This window comes from Boeremia exigua, assembly GCF_020726555.1.
Source record: "Boeremia exigua strain MPI-SDFR-AT-0100 chromosome Unknown C7974scaffold_12, whole genome shotgun sequence".
NCBI classification, from domain to species: Eukaryota; Fungi; Ascomycota; class Dothideomycetes; order Pleosporales; family Didymellaceae; genus Boeremia; species Boeremia exigua.
This window is the reverse complement of record NW_025763529.1, coordinates 1,153,912-1,179,443: the sequence shown is the minus strand read 5'-3', so window position 1 is coordinate 1,179,443 and position 25,532 is coordinate 1,153,912. Positions and strand designations below refer to the sequence as shown.

Below are 25,532 nucleotides of genomic sequence, written 5' to 3'. Positions count from 1 at the left end.
AGGTTGAAAAAAGCTGCAGCTCGCTTCCAAGGCTGCCTCTTATTCGTGTTAGAGCTATTGGATTAGAGCTCCCCAGAGTTATTGGCACACTCAGCCCCGTGAAAGCCAATCAACGTCTTCACGCACTGTGCCAAGTATTTTGTCACAGCCTCCACTCGCAAGGGTCTCAACCATTCATACCGTGTGCAAACTGGGGTGCTGAGTACGGTTCAGACACGCCAATCCACGCTAGGCCGTGGTGAACCCGTTTGCGCGGCGCCCGAAATGGCAAGCGCCAGGCGAGCATGGTACGCGTTCGGCAGGCGTGACGCCAGTGGTGTATCGCATGCTTGTGATCCTGCACGCTCGACTCGAAGGCCTACACCCAGGGCTGGTCCCGCATTTCCTACCGTAACCTGTCCTCTCCTGTAGTGCTACCCCATAATATATCTGCGCCGTAGTCCGCCGGCGCCCAAGATCTCCTGTGCAGACACCCCGGCTGCATCGCATCTTATCTCTAACCCACAATGTCCTCCACCCGCCCCAAGCCAGCGCGCAAGAGCTCGGGCCAGAACCACCGCAGCACACTTTCGCTGCAGCGAGCCGAGATCGTCATCAACGTCTACGATCTGCTGCCGCCGGGCAAGATCGCATCCGTGCTCTGGACCATAGGCAGCTCCCTACTGCACTCCGGCGTTGTCATCGGCGACAGGGAATATGCATACGGCGGCCACGACCGGCGGGGCCTGACCGGCGTGTACTGGACGAAGCCCGCGCAGGAGCCGCCGGGTGGGACATTCAGACAGTCTATCCTGCACGGCTTCTCGTTCCGCCCGGCAGAGGAGCTGGATGCCATCATACACCAGGTACGGAGTCGCAGCAGTCGCAGTCGCGCAAGAACGCAGCTAACAAGCTAGGCTTCGGAGGAGTTCCAGGGCACGTCCTACAACCTCCTCACCAAGAACTGCAACCACTTCACATCCTACCTCTGCGAGAAACTCACGGGCCGATCGGCACCGGGCTGGGTCAACCGCGCAGCGAGCATAGGCGTAGCTCTTCCATGCGTTGTGCCACGGGAATGGATTGCGCCACCGGATTATGATACTGCGGATGGAGAGCTCCTTGACGAGGACTTTGACGAAAGATCGTCTATGCTGCAGCACGGCGAGAGCCAGGGACGGTACCGCACTGCCTCCGAGGAGGCGCAGCGGCAGGACGCGCGAGCTGCTGGTAGCAGTAGTCGTGGTGAGCAGGGAGGCCCAAGAGGGAATAATTGGCATCCGTCCTCAGAGCATGCCCCCCGGGTGGTCAACCTCAAGGAAACCGACAGCAGCGGCCATAAGATACCGGCAGCGGAGAGAGCGCCGCTGCCAAAGAATTTGATGTGACTCGTCCTATCACTTACACGCACACTGATGTACAGCTCCCCCGTCTTCCCCATGTGATGTGTAGTCTCCCAATGCTGCCTCCCAATGCTGACGTCTAGTCTCCCATTGCCATACTGTACACGTGACTGCTCCTGCTATAACCACACGCCGTCCGCCGTCCCTGCCACTCTAGCCCAGTCTCCTGGGCTTCTTGCCCCTCACACCTCCAAACTTCAGTCGTGTCGAGTCGGACAGCCTGACAATCAGCGGCCTGATTTGCTTCCCTTCCGAGCCCAAGATGGCCTTTGTGACAGCCTCGCGCCCTGGGCCAAACCCGCGGTAGATGAGCTCCAGCTTCTGAATCTGTGGCAGCAGGCCCTTGTCCCTGATTCTGCTCATGACGAAGGCGGCCAGCTGGTAGCCCGCATCGTACGTGCCGCGTCCGGCCTTGCGGAAGCCAATGTTGCCGCACGACACGGAGATGAGGGCGTCGCGGTTCGGCTTGGCGAATGTGAGGTGCGTGTTGTGCTTGGTGGAGTAGATGGTGAGCTTGTGACGGTCGTCCTCCTCCCACTCGCGGATGATTGAGTTTCCAAACTCGGAGCCGGGGATGATGCTCGAGTAGCCCGCGCTCTTGAAGTTGCTGTCGACGTTGCCCATAACGGCATCGAAGTCGAAGGGCAGCCCGGCGTCTCGGGGGCCGGCGAGCGCGGGCGCCGTGTGCGAGAAGGGTCGCCGGCAGACCGTCGAGGCCAGCGAGCGGAAGGCGCGCAGCCCTGTTCTGGAAGTGGCGGCCATGCTGGATGTGCGGTGCTGTCGCAATGCCAGCCTTCCGCCGTGATGGTCGAGGCCGAACCAAACTTCGGATGGCCCGTGCGCGGGATCAGAAATATGTACGGGTATCCGCCGCATGCCCACGCCCAACCGCCGCCCAGATCCTGACTTGACATCTCCCGGGCAGATTCCATCCCGGCTCCCGTCACCGCATCTCATACACATCCGCCAGCCAGATGAGGCCGCACACCGCCACCACGCTCGCCGCCAGGGCGCGAGGCAGCATACAACCGAGCACATACGGGCGCGCAGTCGCTCACCGACGGATATCAACAGCGCCCCTGGCGTCGCGGCCGTCGGTAGCACAGTCCGCTGATGCATCGCGCCTGCCATTCCTGCGCAGCAACTTCCTGCCCCAGGACGTTCTCTTCCGCGCCGCCGCCACACATGCGCGCCAGTTCTCCTCCCAGTCTGCGCTCCACCAGCAGGCACAGAAGAAGAAGAAGGCCGTGAGCGAGGAGGCCGCCGAGCCGCCCAAGCCAGAGAAGACGGCCGAGGAGATCTACGAGGAGGAGAAGGCCAAGGCCGAGAAGGACGGCGAGGCGGCCGGCGAGAAGAAGGACGGCGAGCAGAAGGAGGGTGAGGAGAAGGAAGGCGAGGAGGGCAAGAAGGAGAAGAAGGGCGACAAGCCCCCGCCGCCCCCCCACGGCGACAAGACCCCGTGGCAAGTCTTCACGGAGACACTGCAGCAGGAGTTCCAGGCCTCGAAGGAGTGGAACGAGGGCACAAAGCAGCTGTCTGGCTCTGTCCACGACTTCACAAACGACCCCCGCGTGCAGAGGGCAAGAGAGGCGTCGGAAGCTGCAAAGACAAAGACCACGGCCGCGCTGAAGGCCACCGCGTCAGCTGTCGGTCAGGGTGCTGCTTGGACATGGGACACAATGCCCGTGAAGGGCGTGCGCGCTGCTGCCAGGGTCACCGGTACCGGTCTTGACTACGCCACGCGACCCGTGCGCCAGACCAAGGCCTTCCAGGCTGTGAAGGAGACCATCGACGATGGCAGCTCCTCGCGCTACGGTGGCTGGGTTGAGAAAGAAGAGCGCCGGAAGCTGCGAGAACTGCGCGAGCTGAACGAGCTCAAGCGTGTCGGCGGACGCCCCACTGGCCCCATGGAAGAAGACATCGAGTAAGAAACCTAGACAACACTCCAAAATAACACGCTAACCCACCCCCAGAGCCGGCACGAACATCACCCTCCACAAAGACGCCAAATACAAAGAAGTCTGGCGCGACTGGAAAGACAACTCCAAGATCGCCCAGGGCTTCTTCAGCATGAAGCAAGTCTACGGCGAATCCGACAACGCCATCATCACCACCGCCCGCTCCATCACCGACCGCATCACCGGCTTCTTCGCCGAAAACGAGACCGCCATGGTCATCAAGAAGTTCCGCGAGATCGACCCCAACTTCCAGATGGAGCCGTTCCTGACCGAGATGCGCGAGTACATCCTCCCCGAGGTGCTCGATGCGTACGTCAAGGGCGACACCGAGACGCTCAAGCAGTGGCTCAGCGCCGCGCAGTACAGCGTCTACGCCGCGCTAATGGCACAATACAAGACCGCAGGCCTCGTCTCGGACGGCAAGATCGTGGACATCCGCGGCGTCGACGTGCTCAACGCGAAGCTGCTCGAGCCCGGGGAGATTCCCGTGTTTATCCTCACCGCGCGCACGCAGGAGGTGCACGTGTACCGCAACGCCAAGTCGGGCGAGCTGGCGTCCGGCATGGACGATAAGGTGCAGCAGGTGACGTACGCGATCGGCGTCACGCGGATCCCCGAGGACGTGATGAATCCCGAGACGCGGGGGTGGCGGCTCATCGAGCTGCAGAAGAGCGCGCGCGACTACTACTGAGCGCGAGCGCCCAAGTTTCGACTGAGCGTACCCGCGTACGACTGAGCGGGGCGGCTGTACTTCCGCTGTACTTCTACTGTTTGTCACATTCTGTTTTCGAGCTGGCATTCTCGGCGTCTAAAAGGTCCACTCTGTCGTTTATGGCGGGCTTTGCTGGACGAGGTTTTCTCGGTCTTGGGTGGGAGGGTGGATGAGTGGCGTGGCGTTTGGCTTGACGACTCGGGTCGCTTCTCTGCTCTGTATGTGTATGTGTATAATATCTGATGAGATGACAAGGGGGGACATAGGAGGGAGGAGGTGGGGTGTGTATAGGTGTGGACTAGATTGGGGCCATTGAATGAGGAAGATTGATGATGATGCTGGTTGCAATGGTAGTGGAGGGGCGGTGGTGAAGTGACAACATGCGCCACAACCCCCCCCCCCCCCCCTCTCACGACCTCTTGGATAGTGGTGATGCTTCGTTGACTCCGGATATTCGTCACTGATATGCTCGATGCTTGCAAGAAAGCCCTCGCTACGGATTTAAAGTATTGTTGAGATGATAACTTCAAAAAGGAAATTTCATGTGCTGATGTCCTCCGCTAGTTTACATGAGTAAGGAAGGATCTCTCACTACAAGTGAGAGCAATCTGTTCGCCGCTTCTTGACGTATGTGTTGTGGATACCTGCGTTCGATTATCAGAGACATGGATGCATCAAGACTGACTTTGAAATTAGAAGATGAAAAGACTTTAAGACACGGAGCATACGCCTGTGAACGAAGACCAGTCCCAGACACAACCCACGACATACAATTCATTGGTTTTCGGCCAAGATGGACTGAACGTCGTGAAGGACATCGGATGCCGGATGGCGCCGCGCTTACCTTCTTTCCACAAAGTGCAACCACGAAGCGAGAACGCCCTCACGTCACCGCAACAACACCTCTTCGAACCTCACAAACCACACATCAGAAGCACCGCTCCAACCACTTACCTTGCCTCGCGGTTGACACATTGTGTCACCTCGGCACACCCACTCCGAGCCCTCCGTCATAGTGTACAAAAATAGCTCGCTGCAGCTCGGCAGCCAGCGCCGGGACACCACCATGTGGAGCCACGCAGTGTCACAGCCTTGATGTCAGGAACGTACAGCCTGGCTTCTGGGTGGGGATACGGGGTGGTGCGCTAGGGGCTGGGCTCGTGTGGTGTTTATATCGATCGTCGCTGCTCGTGAATTCATGTCCTTTCTCGCGCCCACACACACCGTTTACAACTAAGCTTGACTGTCTAGTTTGACGACGCCTGCTGTATAGCCAACACATATCGCTGCATACACTCCTACCTCACGTACTTCTACCCACACGCAACCGCCAAAATGTCCGCCGCCTCGCTCTCCACCGCCGTCTCCTCCCTCCTCTCCTCCGCCCTCGCAACCCAAACACCCCCCAGCGCCTCCTGCTCAACCGCAGACTTCACCCGGGTACCCCCCCCCCCCTCCCCCCCAAAAATGCACACCCCCAATCTAACCCCCCTCAGTTCCCCACCCCAGACGTCGCCTGCGCAATCGGCAGCACCACGTCCTCCCTCCCGAGCAACGCCTCCGCGGTGCTCGCGCACTGCTGCAAGTCCGCGCCCGTCGAGCGCTTCAACGGCGACTGCGGCTTCTACTGCCTGTCTGTCGCGCAGTCCGTGGCGGATCTGCAGGGCTGCTTTATGCAGGAGGGGATTAAGCCGCAGGTTATTTTTTGTAATGGGACGAATAGTGCGACGGCAACGGGGTCGCCGAGTGGGGGTGTGAGGGAGACGGGGGGTGCGAGTGGGACTGCGAGTGCGAGTGCCAGTGGGACTGCGAGTGCAGCGGCGAGTGGGAGTCCCGGGGTGGCGGCGGGCGTGGTGGTGCCGCGGGTTGGGACGGCGGGGTTCGGGGTGTTGGTTACGGTTGTGCTGTCGGTGTTTGCGGGGGCTATGTTGTAAGGGGTTGGCTCTGGGGTAAGGGATTGAGGGCTTTGGTGTGGTTGCTGGGGGATGGATGCGTATGATAACTTACCCTCCTATATCATCGGCATATACAGTTCACATCATACTCCCCAAAACTTGAAATGAGAGTGCGTTCCCAGAGCTGGCCTTGCAGTGGATTAAGATTATCGTAGTACAGGTGGTATATACAAGGTGTCTACGGCGCCTCTAATCGCTCAAGTCTATGTACAGTCTACAACCCCAACAACATCTAATGAGCAGTGCCGTTCTTCTGCGACAAATCGTACTCGGCGGCCGCGTACATGAACGGCCCGGCGCCCTTGCCGTCGTTCAAGCTCAGCGGCACAGTGGTGTAGTACTCATACGACGCATCGCCCTTCAAGCTGCCGACCTCGACGGTGCCGTTCCACGACAGCGTGCCGTTCTTCTCGTAGACAATGAAGTCGTCGATCATCAGCCCGTACGCCTTGTTCGCGACCGCCAGGTACGCCGGGTCCAGCAGCCCCGTGCGCACGCCCTTGAAGTACGTGTACGTGAACAGCGCAGTCGCGCTGGACTCGATGTAGTTGCCCTCTTTGCCCGCGAGCTCCGGGTCCATCAGGAGCCACCAGCCGCCGTCGACGTCCTGGACGTTCTTGATGCCCTCGGCCAGCGTGGTGAGGTAGGTTGCCAGCTTGGCGTAGCCGGGCAGTGTCTTGGGGTACACCTGCAGCACCTCGACGAGCGCCACGAAGTACCAGCCCACCGCGCGGTCCCAGACGAAGGGCGACGCGCCGGTCTCCGGGTCCGCCCACACGGCCTTCTTGGCTTCGTCGTAGCCGTGGTATAGCAGGTTGGTGGTGTGGTTGCGGGTGTGCTCCTCGATCAGGTCGAACTGGAGCTCGATGTCCTCCCAGGCGGTGACGTTGTCGTTGTCGAAGTAGGAGGTGTAGGTGGCGTAGAAGGTGTCGGCCATGTAGATGCCGTCGAGCCACATCTGGTCGGCGTAGGTGGGGGCGCGGTGCCAGAAGCCACCGGTGGGGGTACGGGGCCAGCGATTCAGCTGGGCACGGTACCTGTGGGCGGCGATTTCGTAGCGGGACTCGTTGCGGCCGCCTGCGTTCCACCAGTACAGGACGTTGTTGCCCATGCGGATGTCGTCGAGGGTGTAGTAGGTGTCGTTGTAGTTTGTGACGGTGCCGTTGGCGGAGACGAGCGAGGAGACGGAGCTACGGGCGTACTCGAGGAGCTCGGCATTGTTGTTGGCGGAGGCGACCTGCTGGATGCCCTCAAGGGTAACGGCGGGGACGTAGGTGTGGCGGATTGGCGTCTTCTTAGAGATGAACGACGTGGCCATCCACTGACCGAACCTGGTCTCGTTGGATGCGGCGAGGGTGGTGCCTGCGCACGAGAGCGCGGCGAGACTGAGATCGGTGAAACGCATGTTGAAATGAGTGGCAAGTAGACCGGGGTCTTTGGAAAGTGCAGAACAAGACCTTGAAAGAGACTCGAGGCTTGATGGATATAGGACAGGGTCACAGATGTGGTTTATATACTCCACGAGTTCTGGTCCGGGATGTCCTCGCCATCCATCGACTTACCATCGCGCCGTTTGTTAATCTGAATCCCTGGTGCTTACATCCTTACAAGTGCTCGGGATCACCCATCATGCCACTCGCTCTAATTTCCGCCACCGGCGATGTGCTTGAATGCGAACAAAGTGGGAAGGAGAGGGATGGGGTGTGGATACCGTTGCCAAGCCTTGGAGCTCTTGGCATTATTTTAGAACGCGATGTCGACGGAGAAATTGGGGATTGGATGGGACAATCAGGGCGGACAGCCACCAAGGCGGCTTACTCGGAACTGCTGGTTGCACACTCGCCCTCTCGTCCGGGTCCGACTGAGATTCGATCGACAGCCGCATAAAACCAACTTACCCATATTGATCTAGCAGTCAAGAGATTGAAACGCATCAATCAAGAATCTTTGACGTGCTTAGTATAGCTTGACAGAGCGGGCCGTCTCCACAGCCCCTTCTGCCCCGCCGCCCAATCCAACGCGTTTCACACCACGCCCAAACAACCAATGGCGCCCCAGCACCCTGTCGACGAATCATCGCTTCCGTCCATTTTCCAGTCGCGCTGGGCTTCCAATCCAGATCCTACCGCACTGCCATTTCCGCGCGACAACCCGCCCTTCGCACTCACCGCAGTCGACTGGGAGCAGCTCCGCCTCAGCGATGACGAGTACAGGCCGCACGACTGGGGGAACTTTCGCTCGTTGATTCTAGCCGGGGAGCTGGAGAGTCTGACGAGATGGCCGAGCCAGCTGAAGGCGTACCTGGCGTGGACGGCGCACGTGAAGGAGAAGTTTGGGACAGCGACTACGTACCTGCTCACCCAGCGGCTGTTCTGGGAGCCCATTGAGGATCCGGCCGGTGCAATGGCGTTCGATGTGAGGAACGTGGTGCCCTTTGCGGATCCAGAGGACTTCCAGATTCTCAGGAATGACTGGCCGTATGGGCACGAGGAAGGCGTTCGTCACATCTGCGTCTGGCTGAAGCAACGTCTGCCTGTCGACGAGAACGGAGCCTTGTCTGACAAGGGCAGGGAGATGGTTGAGAAGTTTGTTGATGAGGAGTTCAGGGCCAAGGCCGGGGAGGACCAGAGAGATACCAAGATTCTGTGGTTCAAGAACTCGACCAACCTGCAAAGCGTTAGGAGTTTGGAGCATCTGCATGTACTGGTCCAAGATGTGGACGACACGATATTGAAGCAGTGGCTGAACTAAGTCTTTGAACTTCATAGTCATTCTAGTTTTCTAGCGCTGATAGACAGGCATAGAGCGAATATAGACTTAGATCCTATCTTGCTTGATGTGAACAGTCCGGGGTGCCGCCATTGTGTAGCTTTCCATGTCCGGCACCTTTTGTCTGGTCTCCTCGTCTTCTATGTTGACATCCAACTCCTGCTTACTCGAGGCAACAGTGCCTCTGAACAAGGCAAATAAGTAAACACCGTACATGACGTATCCCCTCGTTGCCTTCTGCTGAGGCTGTCCTTTCTTTGCCTCTTGCTCAACTTTGCCAATCCAGACATTACCTAGAAAGATCGAGGCAATGACTGACAAGCCCACAAATGGAAGCACGGAGATCAAAGCCCACATGACTGATCTCGCTGCTGCATTATGCACTGCTTCTCTCACGGGTCCTGAGAGGTCTTGCAGCGTGGCAAGATCCCTAGCCCCGTTGTATCCGGGAATGCCAGAGGAATAGTGGCTGAGCTTGTTCGTGAAGACAGCCCCCATGATGGAGATGCCGATGGTTTCGCCGAGAGGAAGTGTGAATGAGAGCAATGACTGCATGGCTGGACCTCGCGTCGACCAGGTTCCAGCAGCGTGCAATACGACTGGCATGAAGCGAAGTCCAGTGCCGGCGCCAGCAATGGCAAGGAATACGTTGACCAATGTGCCGTGTCGAATAGACACAGCGTACGTAAGCACAGCAAGGCCGACGGCTTCTACAATCGACCCAATGAACAGTGGAATGAACGTCTGTGCCGGTCGGACATTGCACATATACATTGCGGCGTAGACACCAACGCCGAGTCCCGGAGTGTAGTACAGAAGCTGAACACCGGCTTTGGAGGGCGTGTAGCCCTCTGCGAGCTGCCAGTAGTACGAGATGAAGTAGAAAGCGCTAACCAGCGAGATGCCTGCTGAGAAGTTGATGATCATGAGGAGGGAGGTATCCTTCTTCCTGAACAGAGTTGACGGAATCATCGGGACTTGACGAGGTAGGAGACGAGCAGTGAATCGTCCAGGGCCCATGAGATATTCATGGACAAAAAAGGCGACGACAAGTACGCCTCCGATGACGAAAGGAGCAATGGACGCTGCCGAGTTCCAAGCATATTGAGTACCGCCCCATTGCACAGCAAGGACAATCAAACCGACGCCAGATATGAAGAGAAAGACGCCCAGCCAATCGATACTGAAGAAACCGGCGATGTAGTTGGTGCGACGGGACGCTCCGTTGTTGCCAGCTTGTCGGGCTGCGTGACCCTTGACTAATTCTTTACGCATGAGGACGACGATGAGGATGTGCGATAGAACGGCGAGACCGACAGGGAGAACGAAGCAGTATCGCCAGCTTGCATCTGCAAGGTAGCCGCCAACGACTGGACCAATACCATAACTCGAGGATTGTTAGTGTTCATCGAAGATAGCGATTGCCATTTGACTAACCTGACTCCACTGATCAGTGAGAGCGTCGAGTTGTTCCTTGCAATCTGAGCCAGCGTTGCTCCATTGTCGGCCAAGATGATGCGAGAGAGGTTCATGATACCTGCAGCACCGAGACCTTGAAGCGCCCTTCCCACGAGAAGCATGCCCCAAGTCTGTGCACCCGCACACAGTGCACTTCCAATCATGATCCAGAACATCTGGAAGTGCAGTGTTGAATGCCGACCAAAAGCCTCCGCAAATTGACCGGTCACGGGCACGAAGGTGGTGAATGTCAAGGTGTAAGCAGCAACAATCCAGTTGAAGCTACCGGAAAGTCGGTCTGGAATCGAGTCAGTATCCACACCTTCTCATGGGTTGATCTAACGTACTGAAATCAGATGAGATGAGTGGGATGGCCGGCGCAACAATGGTAACGTCCACTGCAGCGAGGAAGTTGGGCAAGACCAAACCAAGCAAGAGCTTCCATTGTATTATGTTCCGTCGACGAGCATCCGCCTTCTCTTGTGCACTCTCTTTAGTGTGTTCGGTGATACTTTGGCTGGCTCTTGGAGAATTCAGAGCGATGCCATTCTCACTGCTGTGTTGTTGATGTGATGATATTGTCTCCGGTACAAGATGTGAGGATTCAGTGGTAGGCACTATCTTCTTTGCCTGATGCTCACGGATGGCACCTCGTGCCTGTCTGTACAACCAGATAGCCATGTGGAGTGTTAGTGAGCAGTCGAGAGGGATGGATGAGGAAAGTTATGATCTGTGCGAAGCTCAATGTGACCTGAATCATAACGAGACGTCTGACGCTTTATGCAAAGCCTCGTCGCCCGCGATGCTCGCCATGAAAGGAAAAGCATGCGTGGATACTGGTCCCAGTTCGTGGCGCACAGGATACGTAGAGCAGCAACCAATACCGTTCAACGTCGCATCCTGATACCCTACGCAGCAAGCCTATTGTCCCTAATCTATGGCTGTGCAAAGCAGCAGTCTCCATTCAAGCCACCAGTGCGAGCCAATCGCAACTCCCCAGACCTTACCTAACCGAGCATGCTCTGCGATGAGCCAATCGCATCTTAGGCGAGGGAATGCAACGCTCGCTAGCGTAAGTCGTCGATATCGTCGCTGTCAGCGCTGTCACCGTTGCGCCCGGCACGATATGCTCTGTCCGGCTAATATCATCTTTGTTGGGTCTTCTACACATCAACTGTTGTAGGGAGGAGAGTTGCTGAGAGGCCCAAATCTTGGTGTCCCGCTGCAAAGCTTCAGTCATGCCTCGCTGCCGCAACCTCACCTCCTTGAACATAGACTGGTCGCACAAGAGGTCTGGACATTGAATCCTGGTGAGGGACGACTTGAGTCGAAGCATACCCAAGCTTTGACAAGCATCTCTTAGCTCCTGCAGATCCTTGTGAATGAGTTTTGATGTCACCATGTGCTCGGATAATGTCGTTGGGCCTGCGCGTAATACGCTTATTGTGGCTGAAGCAGTGCTTACTGTCGAACCATGTTGAGATCCTTCGCTTCGCACTTCCTCAAGATGTCTGTCACAAAGCAGCACCTGGGCGGCCTTACGATTCCCCTGCGCATGCAGGACGAGTCTCAAAAGGTTAGACGTCAGTATGTTAGTACTCAACTGATCAGGGCCGATAACAGACGTGCGGAAGGGCAACTGAAAAAAAGAACAATGCAACGCGATTTCGCATTGGAAATATGACAGACGCGAGGTTAAGAGATCTGTGGGATTCAGATTCGAATGAGGTAGGTGCCAAGGAAGCGACGTTGTCGACCGTCCAGAGTTCGAGCGTGGTTTCCTTCTGACGCTTGTGACGCAACCCCACGAGTTCCAAACACCACCGAGCGCTCTGAACACCCCGCATCCACGATGAAGCCTGAGATTGCAGTCCCACTTATAGCTGGGCTTGTATACCGCGCCTGGTCGCACAAGTCCCTTACGCCTGCTGGCATTGCTACAGCAATCGTAACTGCAGTGGTGCACGCCATACATCCATGGAGTGCGTTCTTCTTATTACTCGCGGTTTTCTTCCTCGCTGGTAGTGCTGTGACAAAGGTAGGGACGCTCCAATTGTTGTACTTCAGCTTCGCTAAGGATTACAGGTCAAGCACGATGTGAAGGCGAAGCTCACACAATCGGCCACGGGTGCATCTGGTGGAGAAGGGACGCGCAACCACGTTCAAGTCATCGCGAACTCCGGCATTGCTTCCGTACTGATACTGCTTCACTACTGGCAGTTGAAGAAGGAGGGGAGGTTTGAGAGCAAAGATCTGTGCTTCCACAAGAGAAGCGACATCCTGGTGGTTGGCATCATTGCGTTAGTCAAGCGATATTGTTGCTGCTACTTCAGCACTGACACTATACAGAAACTATGCTGCCGTAGCCGCCGATACCTTTTCCTCCGAGCTCGGCATCCTGTCTAAAGGCAAGCCCGTCCTCATCACCGCACCATGGCGCAGCGTTCCTCCGGGTACAAACGGTGGTGTAACAGGTACAGGGCTCGCTGCTGGCATGTACGGGTCACTGGGTATCTCGCTGGTAGCGCTCTTCTTCATGCCTTTTTGCAGAGAGTGGGATTCGCGGGAGTCCTTCAGATTTGCAATTTCGATGACAATGGCTGGTATAGCCGGTACACTTCTCGACTCACTGCTTGGTGCGCTTTTGCAAGCAAGCGTAGTGGACGTACAGTCAGGCAGAATTATCGAAGGCGAAGGCGGCAGGAAGGTCCTAGTCCGCAGCAAGAACCCGCTCTCTCAGAAAAAGGATGGGAGTGATGCGAAGAGCAGCAGTGTCGAGCAGGTCGGGTCCACACAGGCGGTGAGGACCATGAATAAAGCAGGAGCTGATGCCAAAGTTGTCGCCGACGGACAACATGAAAGCCGCAAGGTCGAAGTGGGGACTGATTTGCTCGACAACAATGCCGTCAACATCCTGATGGCCGCGTCGATAAGCTTTGGAAGCATGTTGATAGCATGCTACATTTGGGAAATGCCCTACAGCAGCGCTATTGGTCTGTAGGCATGGCATCCAGTCGTTACCCTAGATAGCTTATTCCAGCAATGGATATGTATAGTTTGATATGCAAATGCAATTATAGCGATTATGTATACTGCGTAGAAGGTGGAGCTCGGTGATGCCAAGATAAGCCGCACTAGCGGCGCGTCACCTACAGCCTGGAGCTTCACGACCTCCACCTTGGACAGCCCATTTAGAACAGCAACAGCACGCCACACTCTGAGCTGTTTTCTCAAAGCAACGGACGCCACGATATACACGCACTTCCTCTGCATCGTCAAAGCACTACCGTCAACATCTAGTCGTCACTTCACACAACATGGTACGGTGGCACCGCTACAGCAGCTTCTATGAAGAGCTGGCAGGCTGATACATCTACAGTCTCTCCGCTTCGTCCCGCCCAAGGCTCACGCCGCCTCGACCCAGCTCGAGACTTCCGCGCCCTCTGCTCCCGGTGTTCACGACAACCTCCGTTCCCGCCTTGCGCAAACATCAGCTGCACCTTCTTCAGCGAAGCCTGTTGAGCTTCAATCCGCACATCCTCTCGAGGCTCGTCTCGTACAGTGGCGTGAGACACAAGACCGTCTGAAGATGGAGATGCTGAGGCGACAGTTCGGCATCGCTGAGCCGGTGAGGAGGGGTATGGAGCTCAAGATTGCGTCTGCGGGTGAGTGGCGGCCAGCTGCGCTCGGCGGATCGAGCGGAGTGCACAAGGACATCTTGGAAGGTCGCGACTGCGAGATTGGCTGGGAGGATGTGTACACCGGTAAGTTGGACTCAGAACATGGCACCAACCATGATTTTAGCAGCTGCGGCATACAGGATAGCTAACTGAACGGTTACAGGCTCCGTGCTTCGCCAAGTGCCCGACTTCCACACCGAGATCGAGCACAAGATGAAGATGAACTGGTAGGGGAGCTGTTTGCCCCGTGCGGTATTGTGATGCCTGACAGTGAGTGATCAAAGCAAGCACAGTTTGCTCAGGATCTCATCTTGTCCTTCAGTACGGCTGCAGCATGCGATTGCCAGAGCGTGCGGCGTTGGTCTAGACAATGGCACAAATGAACGAACGAATGCAATGACAAACACGATACAGACACCGCTACCTTTCCTTGTTCCTGCGTAGGGGGAGCTCCTAGCGCCCTGATCTTACTTGCATTACCATAGCTTCGATCCTTGTACTACAACTCTTTGAAAGTCGCAGCGTTAATCGCAGGCACTTGTGACATGCCGGATAATTACCTATGTGCCTCTGCAAAGATGATCACGTGACATATTCGACGGAGCGACAACTACAATGGGTCCTCTGGAAGGATCAGCGGCCGGTGTCTCAAAGATCCGTGTCTCAGATCCTATCCGTTGCTACGGCCGCCAGCAATGTGGTGTTCTCAGACAGACAACAGCGAAGCCTGCATGTGCAACCGTGCTCTGCCGATGGTTGAATTACAGGGGCATGCAGGGGCAATACCTGGACGCGCCAGGATGGGGCCATTGCATGTGCACATCCGGCAGGCAAACTTGCACTGGGCTCCGCTCGTTCCGCATTTGCATTCGTAAGGTCGGCGATGCTGTTGTCCTGTGAGGCAGCAGACTGTCAGATCTAGACGCAGCGTAGTCCCGGCTGCGGGCCTGGGAACCGTACTTTGGGGTAGTTCGGTGTGGAGCCAGCGGATCGCTCTTGCCGTTTTCACGATTGCGGAGGGCCCAGCGCAACTGCCCGCGAGCACGGGCAACGCTGCACCTTTCCTCCATCGGTCGCTCAGCTTCGCACTTCCAATAGCACCGCCGTCCCCCACCCACACTCGCTGCAGAAACACCGCGTTTTCTCGCAGGTCGTCTACCTCACCATTCGTCGCTTCGCCACCATCCACTCGCTTGGCGTGGTCTTGCCATCCTTATCTCCGATTACGTTGCGCAAGCAGGCTCCTCTCGGCCGACCATGACGACTCCTTCACTGGACCCGCCGTCGACGACTGCGCAGGACATTCCCCAGCCTGCCGCGTCTGCATCGCAAGCAGCACCCGCCCACGACACGCTCTCATCGAGCGCCGTAGAGATGAAGACGCTCCAATCACCCGCCAGCGCAACCGCGCCTACAGACACTGCGACGAGCAGCTCCGGAGCTCCTCAAATTGCCCCAGTCGAGTTCACAAATGTCAACGAGATCAACTTGTCAGAGAGCGCACCACCCGCCGCATCCTCGTCGGCCGCGCCTCCCGCCCGTAACGACTTGAACCGGACGGAAACTGAGGCCGCCTTGGGACCCTCCACAGATGGGCCAGCAGCAAACCCCGACAACAGCAATGGACCGACTGTAGTCATCATGCTGCTGCTTACGACGGGCGCGAGGCACCCCTATAAGATTGACGAGAAGTATCTCAAGAAGCGCAATGTCACAGTGGAAGAGATGGACCCGTACAATATCAGCGTGTACACGTTGAAAGAGCTGATATGGCGAGACTGGCGAGAAGGTACGTTCTGGAGAGCATCCACATGCGCCCTCTTCTGTGCTCGACACGTTTCGAGCGATTCATGTGCCATCCCCTCATTCACGCTATCGATTGCGCAACGGCACAAGATCAGATGATCTGCCTTGTCCGCATCGTATTGCTACGCTCGGCGCATATGTACTTCTACACAGCCACCACCGCTTCACCGGCATCCTGCACAGTATTGCTAACCCGATTCGGCAGAATGGGAACCAAGGCCGACCTCACCAAGCTCAATAAGGCTGATCCATTTCGGTCGCATGCTGGATGACAAGTCCCCCCTGAAAGGTACGAATCTAATCTCTACACTATCTGACCGGGAGCCATTCCAGCCGCTTTGTTAACTGGGCTGGTATTGGCCCGGCACCTGCCGCGAACCCGCTTCAGAACTCCCAGTAACATGGCTGACCTTGTGCGCAGACTGCCGATTCCAGACGGAAGCCCCGAACGTTGTTCATATGACTATCAAACCTCAGGAGGTGGTTGACGACGAAGAAAATGCAAAGACAGGGAAAACCTCAAAGACAAGAGACGATGGAGAGGAGCCGACAGCTGGGTGTCGTTGTGTGATTCTGTAAACGCACTGCTGAAGAAGCTGGCGTTACACCTCAGTCCGTGCCCTTGCGGATGCCGTCCAGAGACTATCACCAACCGCGCGAGATCCTACGCGCTTCGCGTGTGAGTATGGCAGACGACAACTGAGTCGTGGCTCTGCAGGCTTTGCTCTTTCTTTTTACATGTCCTGTTCTTGGCCGTTCCCGTTACTCGGGTGTGTCAGAGAGGAGATATGGCATACTTTCAGCACCGACCGCACGAGCACACGGTAGAGAGCGGTTCCAAGAGATGATGTATCTGGCGTTCAATCGGCGTTCCTTTGTTGAGCATTTCGAGGCCGGGCAAGTGTGTTTCGTCCCATTTTGTACAGACATTGCTAGGAGATCTAGCGACATATCTGCGCCAGACAGCAGTTTGGCAGCACCCATAGACTATTATACACTTCAACGGTCACCACCACGCTTGTGTGAATGCGATCAACGGCGTCCAACCTCCTAAAGCTAGTTGCTGTTCGTAGCACGCATCATGCATGTGGAGTGGAGCTCGGACCGGTTGGCGCTTTTGCATGAGGTCATGTCGAGCTTGAGCCACTCTCCACTGGAGCTCTTCCAACCGCCGTGTCGCAGCACAACCGCAGCAGTCCTCAACATGGTGCTCCAAGATGTTGACAATCAAGCTCAGGACAGCTTCTCAGACAACCCCAATCCCTCCGACATCGATCCGTATGCCTCGTCTTCCGCGCCGGGCCGCGCTGGCGGCGAGCGCTTCGACGCCTCCAGCCTGCCACGCCCAATTCCCATAATCGGGCCATTCATTGGCTTCTCCGAGCGAGCGCTCCGCTTCAAAACCGACACAGCAGTACGATATGCCGAGAAGAAGATCGGACGGTCGCTGCGTTCGGAGGAATCTCAAGCCCTCGCATTCCACCTCTACAAGCTCGAGAAGATGAAGAGCTATTACACCGCGGCTGGCGCATCGGCAGGTGCATATAGATGGTGGGCCACCAGGAGCACGAACCAGTACCCGTTTTACAAGCCCAAACCCGAGAGCATCGACCCGAACAAATTTGGTCCGATCAGAGGGCCCGCCGCGAACCTGGCTCGACAGTCATGGCGCTGTGGATTGTATCTGCTAGTTGCGGGCCAGATGGGAGATATCATTGGACAGATCATATCACAGCCTATTGTTGCGTACGAGACGTCTGTAGACCCCAAACTGGAGGAGTTTGCCAAGGATCTCAAAGCCGCGACTGGGCGGGACGACAAGGCGAATGGCGAGCGCGCTAGGATGATAGAGGAGCGCAAGAAGGATTTTGAGGCGAGGAGGCGCCAGGAGGGCACGGGTGGAATGGTGCCGCCGTACGGTGGTAGGCAAGAGCGGAAACAAGCACCGCCGCCCGCAGGGGACGATGATATGAGTCCGACAGCCGGAAGCGAGCCTTGGGGGACGTCGAGTTCGAGTTCTTGGGGCGACTTTGCGAGCGAGGAGCAGCCGCAGCCTCAGCCTGAGCAGCAGTCCACCGACGTGCGCGCAAGAGAATCAGCCCGTCAGCCCGCTCAGCCTACTCAATCCGCATCGTCCCCCTTCGACTACGATGCGTCTCCAACAGGCGGCCTCTTCCAGTCCGAATCTTCTCAGCCTACTGCGCAACCGGCCTCTCGTCCTGGCGAGTCGTCATGGGAACGTCTGCGCCGCGGTGCAGCTGCGCCTCCACAGCAGGGCGCCTCGCAGCAAGAACGGGTCCAGCGTTTTGCGTCTTCTCGTCAGAGCAATGGTAGTGCCGAGGGTTCGACGGCGAGTGACAGCTACCAGGAAGCGCGAGACGCGGAGCGGGAGCGAGCGCAGCGCGAGTTTGACGAACGGCTCGAGAGGGAGAGGCAAGGCGGGGATTTCAACGAAGGAAGGGAAAAGAAGTGGTAAAGAAAAGAAGCATTTGAGGAGAGTAGGTGGAAGTGTATACTGCAATCAATGTTGACACCAGTTGCACACCAAGGCCGAGTTCCCGTCGAGATCAACGGAGCAACGTTTGACTGACATGCCTCTTCGCAGTGAAGCCAGCGTGCTGCTTCCAGACCTCTTTTGCTTTGCTCTAGCGGCCGCCGCGTCTCTCACTCTCACCGATATAATCCACAGTAAATACCCAGCCCCAAAGCTGTCACACCACAACGGCCACCAATTTCCTCACACTCTCAACACACCGCGCACTGCACTGCACTGCGCACTACATCGTGCACTACCTGCACGTACTATACACAAGTAAGCCCTCGCATTTACACAAACTTTAGTTCGTTTTCCACTGCAACTACCCGCCTGCGGCCCTACTGCACTGCAACAGCACATAATCTCGCACCCGGGCCTCTTCACATCAAGCAAACTGTACGCAGCTGCATACCCGACTGACGCAAGTGTCTCAGACAAGTTAACACTCAGCCGACGCGCGACATACACGGACCTCCAATGGATCAGGGAGCTGACATCGCGTCGGACATGACGCGCCTGAGCTGGAGCGGGCGCGACTTGGAAAAGCAAGGTGAGCGTTTCCCTTTGTTTTTGACAGCTTCGAGTGCGGCGTTGCACTGTGCTTACTCCCTGTCTTTGGCAATTTGTTTGCTCTGTCGGCTTGTGGTTCCACCATGGCGAGCGGTTCCTGGTGGGGTATGACTGCACGGGCTGGCACTCCGGTGAAAGACAGTGTATCAACCTCTGGCCACGTTGTAATTATATCTGGTTTCTCCCATAGATATCGACAGCTGAACAAGTACTTACGCGACAGCTCACTAACACAGCTACTGTAGAGCAACTCACGCCAGACCGTAGCGTCCCCATCCAAGCACCCGAAGACTGGCTCCCGACCTACACCCGTCTGCGTATCAGCGCCATCGCACGCTCCATGGAACGCTTCGACTACACCCTCTTCATGAAGCTTCCCCGCGAAGTCCGCGACAACATCTACGCCCACGTGCTCACCTCCCCGGCCCCCATCCTCCCGGAACTCTGCACGCCTGCGCCCCTCCTCTCCTCCCCAACCTTCCACGACGCCAACTCGCCCTCCCACGCCTCCCTCTCGCTCCTCACCCGCCTCACCCGCGCCTCCAAGACCCTCCGCCAGGAGTCCCTGCCCATCTTCTACGCAGCCAACACCTTCGCCGCCGGCACCGACACCGCCCTCTACTTCGCCTTCCTCGCGCACGCCGGCCGCCTCCCCTGGATCCAGCGCGTGACGCTCACGATCCGCTGCGGACCCGCCGACCGCGCAGCCTGGATCCTGCGAAGCGTGGCGCAGTTCGACGGGGCCAGCAGCTCCAACGACACCCTCGGTCTGCGCAGCCCCAGTGCGTCCAGCACCCCCGCCGCCCGCGTCACCCGCAGCGCGTCCCGCGCCGCCGCGCTCCAGCCCTCGGCCCAGGCTCTCGCCGCCCATCCGCTCTACCTCGCCGCCGGGTTCCCAGACCTCGGGCTCGCGCTGCTGCTGCGTGTGCTCAGCACGCCGGTCCCGGGGTCCGCGCGCCGCATCGTGCTGCCCATGCCCACGGAAGCATTTGAGACCGACGCCAGCCTGCGCTGGTTTGGCGAGCTGGCGCGGGGTCTGGGTCTGGAGCTGCATGTCGTTGCGCGTGCCGGGGCGGCCACGATGCACGAGGGCTTTGTGGTTGTGCGGTGGGAGCGGCGGTTTCAGGGCGAAGGGGTGGGGAGTGCGTGCGAGGACGGTGAGGGAAGGGTGGAGTTGGAGCTGGGGGGAGAAGGGGCGGTGATGGGACGGGCGTTGGCGTTGTATCCCGAGCTGGAGGAGATGCGGAGGCCGGAGAAGATGTGTTATTATCGCGCGGGATGTGGAGATGGGGTTGTGAGGTGGTTTAATCTGGCGACGTTGGGGGGTGGGAAGCGAGGCGTTTGACGGGAGCAGGGTTTGACGGGGACTGAAGGGGGTGCAGGGAATGGAGGGAATGGAGGGAAATAATGGTTGAACTGCATCGTAAGATACGAGTACGCTGCAAGGCTGGCTCGGCTTGAGCATCGCGCCGAAAGATACACGACGCAAGCTCAAAGGAAGGCGTTTACATGTTCAAAGACGCAGACTAAAAGTTTTCCACACCACAAGACGATCTTGACTGGATACAGTAGATCCGTTCATACAGCATCGAATCATTTATGCAACACGAAGGCACAGCGAGGTTTTAGTCTACATACACAAAACCATTCTAGTCTTCAGACACAGAGGCGTCGTGCACCATCTATTCCCTCCCCTCAACGCCCATGACACCCCTCCCAAACCACTCACTAATGACCGCAAACCCGTCCTTGCTCCTCCGCAGTGCCTCCGAGAACAGATCGTGCCTCTCCGCGCTCTCGATCTGCGCGCGCCGAATCGCCTTCACCGTCGCGTTCTGGCCGCTGCAAACCGGGCACTGGACCTCTGGATCCCTGACATCCTCATCGGTGCTGAGACAACTCTGGTGGAAACTATGTTTACACAAAAAGTGCACTACAGGGAGCTCGAGCGCCTTGTTGCACACCCTGCAGCGCGCGGCCTGGAACACGACGGGTTTAGAATTCAAGTTCTGGAGCTCTGTTTTCTTGCTCGCGGTGTCGGAGCGAAAGGTCTCGATGGTGCGGCGGTTGGAGGCGATTTCGACGCGCTCGCGCTCGATGGTGGTGCTGAGGTAGGACTTGATCATGCCCATTGTGGCGACGCCGTTGGTGGACAGGGTTTGGATGACCTGGAGGGGCGCCATGAGGCCGTCGTCGTCGATTTTCTGCAGGACCGAGTCGAGTTCGTCGCCAGCTTCGGCGAGGACTTCGGGCGAGGAGGTGAAGTAGGCGAGGGCGGCGGGGTAGAGGGCGGGCTCCTCGGGGCCGTATTTGCGTAGGGCGCGGATGGCGCCTTGGGTGTCGTTGGCGGCGGTGAAGCTGCGGAAGATGTCGAAGTGGAGGCCTTGTTGTTCACGGACGAGGATTGCGCCGTCTCGGAAGTTGGAGAGATGAGAGAGCAGCAAAACGTTTGATGTGTCGATGGGAATGTCCTTGCCCTCGACGAGCTTCTTTGCCTTGTTCTCCCATACTTGTCGATCTTCGTCTTTCTTCGAAGACGCAGTATGCAAATACATCTCGAATAAGGTCGTGTAGAGATCAACCTTGTCATCCTCTCGTAGGTTATCTGATTTGATGCACGCTTCAAGAAACATGACGAACTCCTGTGGATGATCCACAAAAGCTGAAAAAGCCGTTCGGGGCTTGGGCACCTTGTACTCAGGAGCAGGTTCATCCGAGGTTTGCTCGATGATTTGTGCTTGACTCATCGTGCTCCTCTGATCGCCTGCGGGTGGTGAAGCGAGTGCGTTAGTATTCATGTACGGCAATGGCAATAATGCAGCCAGGTTCTGCACTGCACTTGAGGCCACACCAAGACCCATGCCTATTCCGCCGCCAGATGAAGGAGCATTTGGGATGACAATAGCATCCTTTTTAGGTCGAAAAGCTGCCGTGTAGTAGTCGATGAACAACTGTGTGGTATCCTTAGGTATTTGCTGGAGTAGGACTGTAGCATACTTCATAAAATTGAAGTAGGCAACCTCAGGCTCCAGCCGCCAAATGTAAGCCAACGCTTCGGCGAACCGTTTCGAGTCTTCAATGAGGACATCGACTACAAGCTCGTGTTCACCGTGCTTGCGGGCTAGGAAGGCAGCCTGATCATAATATCCTCCTTGACGGCACATGGAGATGGCCGTATCAAGATCGAACTTCAGGTCGTCTGGGGACTTGATGAACTCTTCCAGTTTAGCAACATCCTTGAGCTTCGCATAACAGTTCAGTAGTAGCGTTGTGTGGTCTGAGGTGGCTTTGTGATGATCATGAAGCTCCTCCAGATACTCGATTAAGTTGTGTATCCTTTGAGTATCCAGAAACTATCTGAGAGTTAGGGCAAGCACAGATCCAAAAGAACCCAACATACCTTTCGAATGACCTGGGAAGGCTCAGTGTTGTCGATGGCTTTTAGATACTGCTGCATGGCTGTGTCGTAGTCCTGCTTCGAATACAGGTAGTCGCCAAACTTTCTAAGTATGACATTCTGCTGCGAGGCGTCCAGGCCAGCTTTCTGAGCGAGATTTATTGCTAGAACATAGAGATTTCGCTGATAGAGGATATCAAGCTTCTGTGCAAAAGGCTTCTCGTGGTATCTGTAGATCTATTCAATGTCAACATGCGCGTTGAGAATATATGAGAGGCGCTTACCTTGCCATCAATTGTGAAGACGAAGAGATCACCCCACTCGGAGACAACGTGCTGCACCTCAGATGACAACTGTTCCTGATGTGCTACATATCGCAGCTCAGTATTCAGTAGAGTGAAGGTTGACGTGTTGAAAGCATCGTCGGCACTACCGATACCGAAAGCCCTGAGGGGATTAGATCTTGGCATTGCATTCGACTTTGGTGGTGCCACAATCACAACGTAGTCCTTGAATGTCGAGACCATCTTCTTCTCGCCTTCGTACGTATATGGAGGGCCTCGGCCGTGCTGACCATAGTAGTATATGGCATCGTTTCTCCCAACAACAACATCTTGTGTGTTCTTGTCCACGGCAATACAGTCTTTTGCGCAACCGTATTCGTCCAAGGATTTGGCAGGCTGGCCCTGCCCCCGACCTGATATCACAAGCGTCATGATTCGTGCAGTCGTTGCAATGTACAGTGTTGTGATGCTCCCCTCTCTGAACTCGATACCAGTGATGGGCTCGTCGGATTCGAAGACGGTTCGCTGCCGTGCTCCACGGTCGTGGATAAGGTCGCCCCTAACAACTGTAACAGCACCGTTTGCGAAGCCTACGGCAAGCTGCGATAGATCGTCGAGAGCCGCGAAGGCGGATATAGGAAACAGCTTGCGCCCATTCTGGATCTGAAGTGTGCTCTGACAGCGAGGAATGCCGGTCTTCTTCTCCAATTTATCCAAGGCCCACACCTTCAGCACGGGCTCGCTGGACAGGTCTTCTGCTATTGTAACGAGCAGCGCCGTGCCCTCGACCTGCTTCATGTACGTGACCGCGCCGACATCGTGGGCCTGAAACGTGCGCACGACCTTGAAGGCCTGCGACAGGATGCGCACGACACCATCGGCGCTACCGACGAAGATGCTCTCGGATCCAGAGACGACGCAGGTGGTGTTCCCGGGCTACAATGGGTGAGAGGGGCTTTGTTCAAGGTGGGCGCAGGTGGCATACCTCGGCGAGGAACGCGCTCTCGTCGTCCGGGAGCTTCACTTGCGCGACGTCGAAGAACTTGAACTGCCACTTTCCCAGAGTCAGCTTCGCCACAGTGCGCGCATTGCTTTGGTTCGCTCACCGGAGTCACAGCCATTCTGCTACCGGTCCATTGTGCTGCTTTGATGTGGAGGGTGCTATTGTCGTCACTCTAGGCTGAGCTATGGCCAGGCAGGCGCGACCATCAGGGATCCACCGGGGCGCAGCTGCTTGTTGTGAGGTGAAGTCCGAGCGCCTGCCGCGCCAAGGCTGCGCTGGCTCTCCCTTTTGCCTGCTCCCCTTCCATCGCCGTCTCCGTCACTCCACCCACTCCGCCAAAGCAATATTCAGCAACCTCCACTTTGCACACTCCCTCCGCTGCGCCCAAGCTTAGACGCGCGCCCGCGACAACTGTCCTCCAACCAGCTGCTACGCGCCCTGCCCAACACCGCGACTCAAGCCCCGTCGCGTCGCTGCATCAACTCAGCGCATCCTCCAACCCGTCGCATCGACATCGCCCTCTCTCACAATGTCTGAGTCACGTCTGGACCAGTCCCTCGAGTCGATCATCAGCTCGAGGAAGCAGTCGGCGCGCAAGGGCCGCGGCGGCCGTCGCCCTGATGCTGGTCGCCCTGCCGCACCTGCCACTCCCGTCGGTGGTGTCAAGAAGTCTACGAAGCAGGCCAAGCAACCCAAGGCAGCTCCTACTGGCCCCGCGCCTTCTGGTGGCGAGAGCAAGATCATGATCTCCAACTTGGTATGCAGTCCTCCAAGAGAACGCGTCAAACGCCGCTAACCGCAAACAGCCGTTGGACGTTGAGCAAGGTCAACTTCAGGTATGTAAGACCGTTGCAGGTCTTTGAGCCTAGTTTTGTCGCATTTCGCACGAACGCGTCCGAACGACGAACCCGAATTTCCTTGAGCCCTCGGTACGGTCGTTGAGTCATGTCTTGCAGAAGTCACGTCAGAAGTTGTGCTTGGCAGACACATCTGGCATAAGACTAGCAGCATGCGAACACCACGAGGTGCTTCCGCGACGAAAGTTGGGAATTCCAGGGCAAGCAGTTTGAGAAGCAGACACTGAAGTGCGCCAGCGGCTCAGCCATGGCAGGGCTTGTGCTCTTTAGCAAGCCCCCAAGCACTGAGAGAAGGAGCCATTCCACAGAAGAGACAGTTCCGAAAACCAAGGGCAAGGCAATGCACTCTCAGGAATGGCTCCCACCGCGTCACCCACGCATTTCTCCACTGCTTAGCGTCTGCTCTAGCATTCGCGAGGTATTGTCTGAACCGAAAGGTCTTCTCACTGCGCCCAGATATGGATCCCAGCTTTCCGAGCGTTGCCGTGCGACTGCCGAATATGGATTCGAGGACGATTAGGAACGCCGGCCCTGGACACGCGCGTCATGCATTGCTACGAGATACCTATCCTACTACGACGACTAATACGCCCTTTAGGAATACTTTGCGTCTGCAGTCGGCGTCGGCAGGCCCAAGAAGATCCTGATGCAGTACGGACCGAACGGCAAGAGCCTTGGAAGTGCGACCGTTATCTTCAACAGGCCCGACCAGGCCTCCAAAGCCACCACTGCCCTCAACGGCGTCAAGATTGACAACCGCCCCATTCGCGTTGATTTGCTCGTCAGCGCAGCGAACGTACCCGCCTCAACTAAGCAGTCTTCCCTTGCAGACCGCGTAACGTAAGTCCACACTTATTGTATTAGTTGGAAGAATGCTTACAAGTTTAGACAACCGAAGAAAGACAAGCCCAAGCCAGCAACCGCTGGCAAGGCCGCTCCTGCCGCTGGCAAGGGACGCGGTGAGGCTACTCGTGGCCGCGGTGGTCGCGCTGGTCGCGAGCGTCAGAAGAAGAAGACTGTTGAGGAGCTCGATGCAGAGATGGCTGATTACTTCCCCACCGCCGATGGTGGCAACGACGCCATGGCTACAAACGGTGCCGCGGCCGTCTCAGCTCCCGCAGGAGGCGACACCGCCATGGACGATGAGATGCTCTAAGCAGTCTCG

At 57.0% G+C, this 25,532-nt stretch overlaps 13 protein-coding genes across 13 annotated transcripts; 9 read left to right on the top strand and 4 right to left on the bottom strand.

The window, feature by feature from the left end:
- Positions 1-322: 322 nt before the first annotated feature.
- On the top strand, positions 323-1,367 carry C7974DRAFT_367400 (PPPDE putative peptidase domain-containing protein; the record flags this gene model as incomplete). Its single annotated transcript, XM_046139871.1, has 2 exons — positions 323-845; positions 897-1,367. Exons 1-2 carry the CDS (start codon positions 507-509, stop codon positions 1,365-1,367), a joined length of 810 nt encoding a protein of 269 aa, XP_045992876.1. The 5' UTR covers positions 323-506.
- On the bottom strand, positions 1,339-2,289 carry C7974DRAFT_403547 (mitochondrial ribosomal protein-like protein subunit S18). The gene has a single exon (XM_046142851.1). The coding sequence runs from the start codon at positions 2,256-2,258 to the stop codon at positions 1,536-1,538; it is 723 nt and encodes a 240-aa protein (XP_045992875.1). The 5' UTR covers positions 2,259-2,289; the 3' UTR covers positions 1,339-1,535.
- C7974DRAFT_61557 (uncharacterized protein) lies at positions 2,146-4,447 on the top strand. The gene is made up of 2 exons (XM_046146964.1): positions 2,146-3,306; positions 3,356-4,447. The coding sequence occupies exons 1-2, from the start codon at positions 2,357-2,359 to the stop codon at positions 4,029-4,031; spliced, it is 1,626 nt and encodes a 541-aa protein (XP_045992874.1). The 5' UTR covers positions 2,146-2,356; the 3' UTR covers positions 4,032-4,447.
- A 709-nt stretch (positions 4,448-5,156) lies between these two features.
- On the top strand, positions 5,157-6,111 carry C7974DRAFT_61559 (uncharacterized protein). Its single transcript, XM_046146965.1, has 2 exons — positions 5,157-5,492; positions 5,549-6,111. Exons 1-2 carry the CDS (start codon positions 5,388-5,390, stop codon positions 5,984-5,986), a joined length of 543 nt encoding a protein of 180 aa, XP_045992873.1. The 5' UTR covers positions 5,157-5,387; the 3' UTR covers positions 5,987-6,111.
- A 1-nt stretch (position 6,112) lies between these two features.
- On the bottom strand, positions 6,113-7,545 carry C7974DRAFT_61560 (glycosyl hydrolase-like protein family 88). Its single transcript, XM_046146966.1, has one exon. The coding sequence runs from the start codon at positions 7,410-7,412 to the stop codon at positions 6,240-6,242; it is 1,173 nt and encodes a 390-aa protein (XP_045992872.1). The 5' UTR covers positions 7,413-7,545; the 3' UTR covers positions 6,113-6,239.
- A 417-nt stretch (positions 7,546-7,962) lies between these two features.
- On the top strand, positions 7,963-8,791 carry C7974DRAFT_61599 (uncharacterized protein). Its single transcript, XM_046146967.1, has one exon. It carries the CDS (start codon positions 8,054-8,056, stop codon positions 8,756-8,758), a length of 705 nt encoding a protein of 234 aa, XP_045992871.1. The 5' UTR covers positions 7,963-8,053; the 3' UTR covers positions 8,759-8,791.
- A 31-nt stretch (positions 8,792-8,822) lies between these two features.
- C7974DRAFT_367386 (major facilitator superfamily domain-containing protein) lies at positions 8,823-10,915 on the bottom strand (the record flags this gene model as incomplete). The annotated part of the gene is made up of 3 exons (XM_046139870.1): positions 8,823-10,163; positions 10,214-10,532; positions 10,582-10,915. The coding sequence occupies 3 exons, from the start codon at positions 10,913-10,915 to the stop codon at positions 8,825-8,827; spliced, it is 1,992 nt and encodes a 663-aa protein (XP_045992870.1).
- A 1,171-nt stretch (positions 10,916-12,086) lies between these two features.
- C7974DRAFT_380097 (integral membrane protein DUF92-domain-containing protein) lies at positions 12,087-14,145 on the top strand (the record flags this gene model as incomplete). The annotated part of the gene is made up of 6 exons (XM_046140497.1): positions 12,087-12,272; positions 12,320-12,534; positions 12,584-13,227; positions 13,535-13,554; positions 13,614-13,998; positions 14,078-14,145. The coding sequence occupies 6 exons, from the start codon at positions 12,087-12,089 to the stop codon at positions 14,143-14,145; spliced, it is 1,518 nt and encodes a 505-aa protein (XP_045992869.1).
- Positions 14,146-15,078: 933 nt separating this feature from the next.
- C7974DRAFT_61504 (ubiquitin-related domain-containing protein) lies at positions 15,079-16,550 on the top strand. Its single transcript, XM_046146963.1, has 3 exons — positions 15,079-15,703; positions 15,926-16,009; positions 16,142-16,550. Exons 1-3 carry the CDS (start codon positions 15,172-15,174, stop codon positions 16,297-16,299), a joined length of 774 nt encoding a protein of 257 aa, XP_045992868.1. The 5' UTR covers positions 15,079-15,171; the 3' UTR covers positions 16,300-16,550.
- A 374-nt stretch (positions 16,551-16,924) lies between these two features.
- C7974DRAFT_417418 (uncharacterized protein) lies at positions 16,925-18,196 on the top strand (the record flags this gene model as incomplete). The annotated part of the gene is made up of 1 exon (XM_046144073.1): positions 16,925-18,196. One exon carries the CDS (start codon positions 16,925-16,927, stop codon positions 18,194-18,196), a length of 1,272 nt encoding a protein of 423 aa, XP_045992867.1.
- Positions 18,197-18,909: 713 nt separating this feature from the next.
- C7974DRAFT_443391 (uncharacterized protein) lies at positions 18,910-20,399 on the top strand (the record flags this gene model as incomplete). Its single annotated transcript, XM_046145449.1, has 2 exons — positions 18,910-18,931; positions 19,072-20,399. 2 exons carry the CDS (start codon positions 18,910-18,912, stop codon positions 20,169-20,171), a joined length of 1,122 nt encoding a protein of 373 aa, XP_045992866.1. The 3' UTR covers positions 20,172-20,399.
- On the bottom strand, positions 20,400-23,644 carry C7974DRAFT_61499 (uncharacterized protein). The gene is made up of 3 exons (XM_046146962.1): positions 22,508-23,644; positions 22,227-22,460; positions 20,400-22,179 (listed from the first exon to the last, which is right to left on the bottom strand). Exons 1-3 carry the CDS (start codon positions 23,303-23,305, stop codon positions 20,509-20,511), a joined length of 2,703 nt encoding a protein of 900 aa, XP_045992865.1. The 5' UTR covers positions 23,306-23,644; the 3' UTR covers positions 20,400-20,508.
- Positions 23,645-24,039: 395 nt separating this feature from the next.
- C7974DRAFT_417415 (uncharacterized protein) lies at positions 24,040-25,523 on the top strand (the record flags this gene model as incomplete). The annotated part of the gene is made up of 4 exons (XM_046144072.1): positions 24,040-24,267; positions 24,317-24,346; positions 24,966-25,207; positions 25,256-25,523. 4 exons carry the CDS (start codon positions 24,040-24,042, stop codon positions 25,521-25,523), a joined length of 768 nt encoding a protein of 255 aa, XP_045992864.1.
- Positions 25,524-25,532: the final 9 nt, after the last annotated feature.

Bases quoted from the DNA above. Each gene is read 5' to 3' on its own strand.
- C7974DRAFT_403547 (XM_046142851.1), bottom strand. From the start codon at position 2,258: ATGCGGCGGATACCCGTACATATTTCTGATCCCGCGCACGGGCCATCC.
- C7974DRAFT_61557 (XM_046146964.1), top strand. From the start codon at position 2,357: ATGAGGCCGCACACCGCCACCACGCTCGCCGCCAGGGCGCGAGGCAGC. The intron at 3,307-3,355 runs GTAAGAAACCTA...ACCCACCCCCAG, and splicing joins CCCATGGAAGAAGACATCGA to AGCCGGCACGAACATCACCC.
- C7974DRAFT_61559 (XM_046146965.1), top strand. From the start codon at position 5,388: ATGTCCGCCGCCTCGCTCTCCACCGCCGTCTCCTCCCTCCTCTCCTCC. The intron at 5,493-5,548 runs GTACCCCCCCCC...AACCCCCCTCAG, and splicing joins CAACCGCAGACTTCACCCGG to TTCCCCACCCCAGACGTCGC.
- C7974DRAFT_61560 (XM_046146966.1), bottom strand. From the start codon at position 7,412: ATGCGTTTCACCGATCTCAGTCTCGCCGCGCTCTCGTGCGCAGGCACC.
- C7974DRAFT_61599 (XM_046146967.1), top strand. From the start codon at position 8,054: ATGGCGCCCCAGCACCCTGTCGACGAATCATCGCTTCCGTCCATTTTC.
- C7974DRAFT_61504 (XM_046146963.1), top strand. From the start codon at position 15,172: ATGACGACTCCTTCACTGGACCCGCCGTCGACGACTGCGCAGGACATT. The intron at 15,704-15,925 runs GTACGTTCTGGA...CCGATTCGGCAG, and splicing joins ATGGCGAGACTGGCGAGAAG to AATGGGAACCAAGGCCGACC. The intron at 16,010-16,141 runs GTACGAATCTAA...CCTTGTGCGCAG, and splicing joins TGACAAGTCCCCCCTGAAAG to ACTGCCGATTCCAGACGGAA.
- C7974DRAFT_61499 (XM_046146962.1), bottom strand. From the start codon at position 23,305: ATGAAGCAGGTCGAGGGCACGGCGCTGCTCGTTACAATAGCAGAAGAC. The intron at 22,461-22,507 runs GTAAGCGCCTCT...GACATTGAATAG, and splicing joins TCTTCACAATTGATGGCAAG to ATCTACAGATACCACGAGAA. The intron at 22,180-22,226 runs GTATGTTGGGTT...ACTCTCAGATAG, and splicing joins CTTCCCAGGTCATTCGAAAG to TTTCTGGATACTCAAAGGAT.